Source organism: Astatotilapia calliptera, chromosome 3 (assembly GCF_964374335.1).
Source record: "Astatotilapia calliptera chromosome 3, fAstCal68.1, whole genome shotgun sequence".
Lineage (NCBI taxonomy): Eukaryota > Metazoa > Chordata > Actinopteri > Cichliformes > Cichlidae > Astatotilapia > Astatotilapia calliptera.
The window spans coordinates 63,914,091-63,922,419 of NC_137424.1; the positions used below are offsets into that span (position 1 = coordinate 63,914,091).

Genomic DNA, 8,329 nt, shown 5'->3' on the forward strand with positions numbered 1-8,329 from the left:
TGTGGTTTATTACTCTGCAACCATGTGGTTTAATATTTTGATAGATTTTGTACATATTTTCTATCTTTAAGTTTCAATTCAAGTCAATAAGATTAAATTCAAGTTATTTATTTAGCGGGAAATGAGAACACAAACCACAGTGAGTAAAGTGAAGACTGAGTCTTTATTGATTGAGCAGAGTTCAGTGGTTGAGAAACACGAAAAACATTGGGTCACTGCAAGAACATTGGACTGGTAGTGCTAACAAAAGAATCAATACTGTTTACACAGCATGCTCACAAACAGAAAGTACTTATTGCACAGATAGATTGATTCTACCTTTGGTTTTTGTCCTCTGGTTGTTATCTATTCACCTGTTTTTTCAAGTTAAAAAGCAGTTGGTCGGATAAACATCCGAACAGTTTTCAGGCTGTAATTTGCTGGTTTGTATGTCACCCACACAACTCCATTCTCGGTTCCATGTGGGATGTTTGTTTTGGGGTCATATGTGCCTTTATAATAAATACCGTTTAAATTAGCTGACTGGCAGTTGTTGTACCACCACCCACCCCCATAAATCTCTGCACAATTATGCTCCGATCTATCGTTATCTTTGTCGAAGGTGCTGAATTTCATTCCGTTGTGGGATAAATCAGATGCTTTTGGCATTAATAGAGCATCCCCAGCATCCCCGCTGTATGTGGAGACATGCAGCGGGTACCCCTCCGCCTCTGATCCTACCCGTATAGTGTACTCTGCACTGGCTACAGCACCTTCCCAGTCCTCTAGTTCAACTTTCAGCATAGTCTCACTTTCATTACTTAGCAAGTGGAGGTTATGGTTGCCTAACCAAAACTCGCCTTTGCCCTGAGTGTCCACTGATCCAAACCCATTGCGGTATTCAACCCAGCTGTGGTTGAAGCTGAGTGCACCACTCTCTCGCTGCTGGACTAACAACCACCCTCCCATAATACCCTCCTGCTGGCAGTAAACATCCACTACTGCCTCAGAGTCGGTGCCGCCAGGTTTGATCTTAAACAGGCCATTTGTTTCCCCATTCAGATGGTTCTGGTAGATTTCAACGCAATCTGTAAACAGAGAGGGGCATACCGCAAACCGCGAGTTAGCGTGGACTGGCTAAAATGGACACTTCATCGACAAAAGCTAAACTTGCTGGCAGTCGATTCTTCGTCTCCTGATCTCTATGTTAAACACTCTTTTGTGGCAAATAAGTCTGTGGCTAGCAGGACGGATGTGGGTGGTGATATTTGCAGGATTTTTGGAGAGTTTGGTTAATCGCTAATCAGGAATTTGTTGATTGGTAAACTATCAATGAGAAATATGTTTTTATCAAATGTATTATATGGGAAATCTTAAAATATTTAAACTCCAGAAACAAACAACAAAAAATGCTGTATTCACTTATCATTTTGGTACATAGGGCTAGCTAGCAAGCTATCTGATGCTAATGCATGCTATCTAGCTAATCATTTTCTTCTTGGCTTTGTATATTTTACTCCAGGTCAGTTTCAGTACCTTTTCCTACATAATCCGCCTGGCGTTCGATTCGTGATGTGACCTTCACACTCCTGGCGTGAAAATCAGGAACATCATCTTCTGTATTGTCAGTCAGAAACGCGCCAAGGTCGAGCCCGACATCAGAGTCGAATGGATCGCTAAACCCAGTTTTGGTATTTCCAGAGACGCTGCCCTTAGTGCTGCTGAGATGTACGGTCTTGGTGGAGCCAGTAGAAGAGGATGAAGATGTATGGCTGAGAGAGGGGAACAAGGAGCTTATCCCACCCTTGGTGAAGTCTCCTGTCACCTGGCATCCGGGTCCTCCTTCTATCACCTCCTCTGTCCTTTCCACTGGCCCATCGCTTGTATGAACCACAGTTGTTCGGGTTCTCTTGGTGCAGGTGATGGTTTTGGTGGACACATGACTTGTACTGGGTTGGCCGAGGCTATGCGACCCTCCACCCAAACCAAACGTGTCCGCGTCGCCACGACCACTAATCTCAGTGATTGATCTAGATGATGTGGAAGAGGTGGACGATGAAGATGAGGAGGATGAGGATGTAGACGAAGAGAAGGAAGTACCTGGGACCTTGGAAACAGTTGCTGGGGATGAGCTAGAGCCTTCCTCTTCCAGGACCAAATGGACAGTCCTCACCTAGAAAAAGAAAAGAGAAAAAAACTCTTAAGGAATATTGGTTCAGTGAAAGTACTTTTTTATACAAATATAGAGCAATATTAACAGAATTTGATGAAATGATAGATCCTGCTCAAGAGGGAGAATGGTTTCCAACTTCCGGAAGGTCAGTAACTCAATAGCTGCTTCTTGCTTGAGAAGTCCCTGACATTTTTTTCATGGTGCCATAACAATTCCCAATAAATGTTTGTGTAACATAAAAGCCTAAAGTTTCCAAACATACAGTACAGTTAACCAAATAAGAACCACAAACCAAAAGGAATCAAATTTTAGGGTATTTAAAATTAAATTGAATTGAACTAAATGCTGTCAAACGTTTTAAAAAGACTAAACTGTCAATAACAAATGTCAGTTGATATCAAAATTTGATATGTCTGCTTCCTCTGGGTCTTAGAACTCCACTAGTGGGCAATCCAAGGGGACAAAAAGTGCTCCAAAGTAGCATAAAACAATCAAACACTAGCTCACTGGTGCAAGATGTAAACAATGGGAAGCATTTACTTAAGATTTTCATCAATCACTGCATTACCGCTTAGAGTTAAGATTAACATTTTAGCCACATGGTAAAGATGCATAGTTTTAGAAATGAGGCGCTTAGCTTTCAGGAGAATGTCAACTAAAGGCAATTTTGGCCTTATCTCTCTCCTATTGTAAGATTTCCATTTGAAGTACATGAAAACGCCATAATAATAGTTATTTTTGAATATACCTCTAAACCTGAAAAGTTACCAGCAACGTAATGCTTTTTAAGAGATGAAATCTAAATGTGACGGCTCTCTTACATCAGGGAACTTGTCTGCAGTCTGCTGTCCTGCTGCTCCTTCAACGGCCCCGGATTTGAAGTTGCTATCCACAACCATATCCCTTAGCGGCCTGCTCTTCATCACGTACAGCGTCCCCACAGTCTCGACATTCTGGGGTGCCTGGGAGTCTAACTGCTGGACCTGGAAAGACAGACAGAAAGAGAAGTTCACAACCTAATGTTGGGAAAAATTCAATTGTCAGAAGAATGACAAACACAAATCTTACACAAAAATATCTTTTTATTAATTCTGAAAAAATTGAATATAAAAATGGTCACAACTAAATATTTTGACTTTTTAACAAATATAACTTTTTCTGTATCTTTGAATTTATTACCTTTCAAAAAACAGCCAATAAAAACTTTCTTTTTGGTTGTTTTATTTCCAATGTTATCTTAAAATAGTGTATTTCTCACTATTTATTCTCATGTTTTGGCTTGGTGGGATGAGCAGGTGACCAAATCCTGTATGATTAGAGTGGCCGACCCGAGTTTGAGTCCGACCCGCAACCCTTTAAACTTTAAACCACTTTTAACAGATGTAAAGTAATAACTTTATTTTGGTGACAAAAGTAATGGCAAACTGCAAATGGGTGAAAACTGTGAAGACTCATTGACAGTTATAGCAAATTATTTAAGTTCTTCATGTCAAGGGTGGCACAAGTTATTAAGTTTTGGGGGCAATTACAGTTCTGCATAGAGCCATGTAGGTTTGGGTAGCTTTTAAAAATACTTCTTTTTCCATTTAAAAATAGGAAGTTTTTTCCAAGGTTATCTCTAGTGGTCAATAAAATGGGACAGATATGCAAAAACCTAAGAAATTGTGAGAGGTGAAATTACTTGGACTTAAAATGTATTTAAAACAGCAGATTACTCGAGATAGCTGGTGTTTCACTGTATGCAAACCCCACAATTAGTTATTTATTGACTCACTCTGCTGATTGGCAATTTAATGAGCTTGTTTTTAATTTATTCACCCTTAACTGGGTGGATAGATGTGGTCGCTTGAATTCTCACCTGTTTATTCAAGGTGACATAGCTTTCCGTGTCCACTTGGTACTCAGAGTAGCCTCCACAGGATCCTTTGCAGGAACGAAGCTTAATATCAATATCCACCTGAAAGAGGAGATCAAGTTTTTAAAAAAAATGTGAAACCCAAGAGTAAAAAAAAATTGTAAAAGTAACTTGTAAAAAAAGTGGTAGTTTTAAATATATGTGAACAAATTCACTCTGCCATTGTAACATATCTTTACAATAAAAAACAATATTTTACTGCTTCTCACTGTTACACAGGTGCCATAAAAAGATTTTACTTTAGTTAATCGGACCTTTTGATTAATTAATATTCAGAGTTTTGTCAGAAGTTGAGCTACATTCGCAGTACAAATCTGAATATATCCATGTGTAGATATTTATTATACTGATTTATGTTGATTTATTGTGTCCTGCCTTCTTTCCCTCACCCCCAACTGGTCACGGCAGATGGATGTCCCTCCCTGAACTTGGTTCTGCTGTTTCTTCCTGTTAAAAGGGAGTTCTTCCTTCCTACTGTCGCCAAGGGCTTGCTTTAAGGGTTCAACGGATTGTTGGAGTTTTCTCTGTATTATTCTAAGGTCTTTACCTTACAGCATAAAGCAACTAGAGGTGACTGTTGTTGTGATTTGGCGCTGGCTAAGTGCTTTTTAAAATGTTCTTATTTTCTTTCTTCTAGACTTCTGAAACCTGTGGCTTCACTACTGTTGGTTACAGGCATTTCAATATTTTTGCATAGTCAACTATCCTCAGTACTTTAAATTCTTTCTTCTCTAGTGCATTTGTAAATACTTTTAAGGATGTTCTTGTCATGTTTTTTATGCAAACATGTATTTTTGACTGTGCTGGCTTGGTATACCTCCAGTCTCTGCATCTCTGTGACCTGGTCTTTGACCTGATCCCTCAGGGCTGCCAGTACAGTCATCTGTTTGTCGATTTTAATCTTCATGTCTGTGATCCTCTGACGAAGAGTCTGAGCCAATTCAAGGTAGTTGTTGTCGCCACCTAGTAGAAGAAAACAGGAAACGTTTAGTTTAATAAATGGATGGATTGATTCTTACTTTTGTTTAAATGCATTTTGTCAGCTGTCCGGAGATGGGAGGGTTCTGCTGGATATAAATAATTGAGATAATATTGGGAATAAAACCACATGATGGCTTCCACAAACTGGTGCGCACTCCCATGTCCCATTTCTTTCCGCTAAATATCTTTTAAATATGACTGTGTACACCTTTAAAGCTGCTTGTTAGGGTTGCACTTTTGATCAGTTTATGCAGATATTTATTTAACTGTGAAACAACTTCCAGGTGTCCTATAACCACCTAGACTGGGTTCCTGTAACCATTAAACTCTTGACTGGGAAACAGAAGAAGTGCACAAAGCCACACTAACCAGCGTCAGTGGTTAGCTTTTCTTTCAAGTAGGTGTAGGTCTGTTTCGACACCGTATCAGCGGAGCGATGTTTGGCCTTGTTTTGATCCAGCAGGCTGCGGATTTTCTCGATCTTCTTCAGCATATTGTGATCGTATTTCTCCATCAGACCCTGGATCCTGCAGCCTGATGGACATTTAGGGCCCTAATGGATGACCAAAGAGAAGACATAATTATTCCTTATTTCTGTGTCACATGAAAATCAGAGTCATTTAAATATAGAACAACAGGTTATTCTAATAATTGGCAGTACAACCAGAGGCACAAAAGCTCCAGTCTGGCCCGGATTGTACATTCTGTAGTGTATTTTCACAAGTTTAACCATTTTACCTACCCATAAAGACCTCCCTCATGGTCATTCACAATATAACATTTATTATAGATTTCTGTCATTTTAAGCATTAATTATTGCAATCGGCTCGTGCTGACAGATTTCCTTCCCTTATTATAGCAGCATCTCTTTACCATATATAAACACTAAGACATAATTTTGAAATCTTATCGATTAAGTACATAGTTAGACTTTTGCACTGACAGAAACTGGAATTTCACCAGTCCAGCTTTCTTGTAAACATTGAATCTTAAAATTGCACACATTAATTGAGGTCAATAAGAACTTTGCCTAGCTTGAGCTCTGAGAGACAACAGAGAATCTGCATACCCATTCAACGTCTGTGCAGAAAGGCCATTCCTTCTCAGTGGCACATTTTTCACTTCTGGTGCCCTGCTCCACTGGACGAGCTCCCCTGGGATCAACCTGGGCCTAGACGAAGACAAGAAAGTCAACATTGTTTTAGTTAGGGCAGAAAACATAGCTATTGTCTCTGGTTGTTCTTGGTGTACAATGGATTTTTGAGGGGTGACTATGCACATATAGTTGCAAGCAAAGAGTCTTTGTGACAGAGCAGCTATTTTAGTCCATTTGGTCTACAACAAGGACTTTTACAATGAAACCCTACTTAAACAAAACCCTGGTTAAAGGCTTGGTGATACATTCTGAACTTCTTTGATAAAACTAACTAAAAATCTTAAAAACAGATGCTGCACATCAGACATGTACATTATAACACGTATAACCAATTTCAATTGAACTGCTCAAATTAGGAGGTGTTTCTTTGGAATAATATTACTGACTAAAAATATTTAAATTGTTTGCTTCTTACCCACAAATAAAGATTTTATTAATAATTTTTATAAAGTAAAATCCACAATTACAATAATTATATAAGCAGAAATACTTTTCAAATTTATTTATTGCAAATTTATTTTGAAATGTACTCAATTTTATACTGTTATTAGTACATAATTATTTTTCTTATCATCCTCCTAGGACCCTGGGGTGGCTGTGGCTCAGGTGGTAGAGCAGATCAACTACTGATTGGAAGGTTGGTGGTTTGATTCCTGGCTGCCCCAGTCTGCATGCCAAATATCCTTGGGCAAGATACTAACCCCAAGTTGCCCTCCGATGCGTTCATCGGAGTGTGAATGTGTGTGAATGCTTATTAGTTGCACTTGAGTTTAGAAGCGCTTGTATGAATGGGTGAATGAGGCATGTTGTATACAGCGCTTTGAGTACTCTGGGAGAGTAGAAAAGCGCCATATAAGAATCAGTCCATTTACCTGACGTCCACATATGTGGACATCACATTTTGGGTTATTTAGACCAAAATACTCAATTTTGCTCTACATGGGCCTGATATTCACTTACGAGGACATTAAACTGCTACTGTTCTGTCGAAATATTAAATGAATATCCTCATATGTGGCTATAATTTTTTTAAGAGAAAAAAATCAGGTAAAAAAATAATAATCAGGTAATTCTTTGTTTTTACATTCATCTGGCCCCAATATGCTCAAATATCAAAGAGAAATTAAAAATGCATGCCGTGGAAAAGTTTGGGTCTTAGGAGGTTAAATGTTGCATACGAAAATTTTAGGTCAGTGGTAGTTAATCAGTCTGCAGTATTTAAATAACTGGCTTTAAATAATATATATAAAAACTGTAAGTATAAATGAAGCTCTGTTTTGTTAGGTCTGCTAAGTTACACATCCTTTATTTGAATTCTTAAAACAGCTAAAGATAGTGACTGTTTCTTTGATTGATCAGTATTCAGCATTCTGCTCAAGCCGACGTCCACAACTGCTAAATCTTTTGTTACTATATTCATATAAATCAATAATAATAATAATAATAATAATTACCAGAAATATATCTAATAAACTTAGGTAGTAAAATAAAAGAGTAAATAATGGATAAGACAGTGTGCTCGACATCTTTATAAATAGAACAGCCAAATTCTATGTTCATGTATTCATATCAGTAAATAATAAACATATGTGTGATCAGTAAATACATAATTATTCTTGTTATTTATTAAACAACACATAGTATACAGTAAAATGACAAAGAAAAAAATTTCAGGGCCACATCTTTGTAAAATTATTTAAAAACATCAGAGAAACTCACCAGTGTTGAGGACACACATATCAGACACAAAAGGAAACAGAGTCGCTCCATCGTTCCTGTTTCTGTGCGAAGAGTTGTTCCTGAATGATTTTCTAACGCTGCTCTCTGATCATTTGAAGCCTTCAGGTTCAGTTTCACAAACCGGTGAGTCATCAGCAAACACTGGTCAGGTCAGATCAGAGTTGAGCAACAGCTTCTAATCGATGTGTTTGTTGTACTGTGTGTATCTTTACTCAAAAATAATGCATTCAAACACACACACACACACACACACACACACACACACACACACACACACACTAAAGTCAAACATGCTGCCTACTCAGTTCAGTTGCAGCAGGATTTCCTGTCAGTTCCTGTACATTTTACACCAACCAAATAGTGACAAACACCAACGACACTAACA

The 8,329-nt window shown here is 38.3% G+C and overlaps 1 protein-coding gene across 1 annotated transcript; it reads right to left on the reverse strand.

Moving 5' to 3' along the window:
* Positions 1-144: 144 nt before the first annotated feature.
* On the reverse strand, positions 145-8,091 carry fga (fibrinogen alpha chain). Its single transcript, XM_026163162.2, has 8 exons — positions 7,924-8,091; positions 6,118-6,219; positions 5,418-5,601; positions 4,885-5,030; positions 4,011-4,109; positions 2,974-3,135; positions 1,516-2,152; positions 145-1,067 (listed from the first exon to the last, which is right to left on the reverse strand). Exons 1-8 carry the CDS (start codon positions 8,074-8,076, stop codon positions 367-369), a joined length of 2,184 nt encoding a protein of 727 aa, XP_026018947.2. The 5' UTR covers positions 8,077-8,091; the 3' UTR covers positions 145-366.
* Between the last annotated feature and the right edge of the window lie 238 nt (positions 8,092-8,329).

Bases quoted from the DNA above. Each gene is read 5' to 3' on its own strand.
- fga (XM_026163162.2), bottom strand. From the start codon at position 8,076: ATGACTCACCGGTTTGTGAAACTGAACCTGAAGGCTTCAAATGATCAG. The intron at 4,110-4,884 runs GTATACCAAGCC...CTCCTCTTTCAG, and splicing joins CAGAGATGCAGAGACTGGAG to GTGGATATTGATATTAAGCT. The intron at 2,153-2,973 runs GTAAGAGAGCCG...TTCTTTTTCTAG, and splicing joins CTGCAGACAAGTTCCCTGAT to GTGAGGACTGTCCATTTGGT.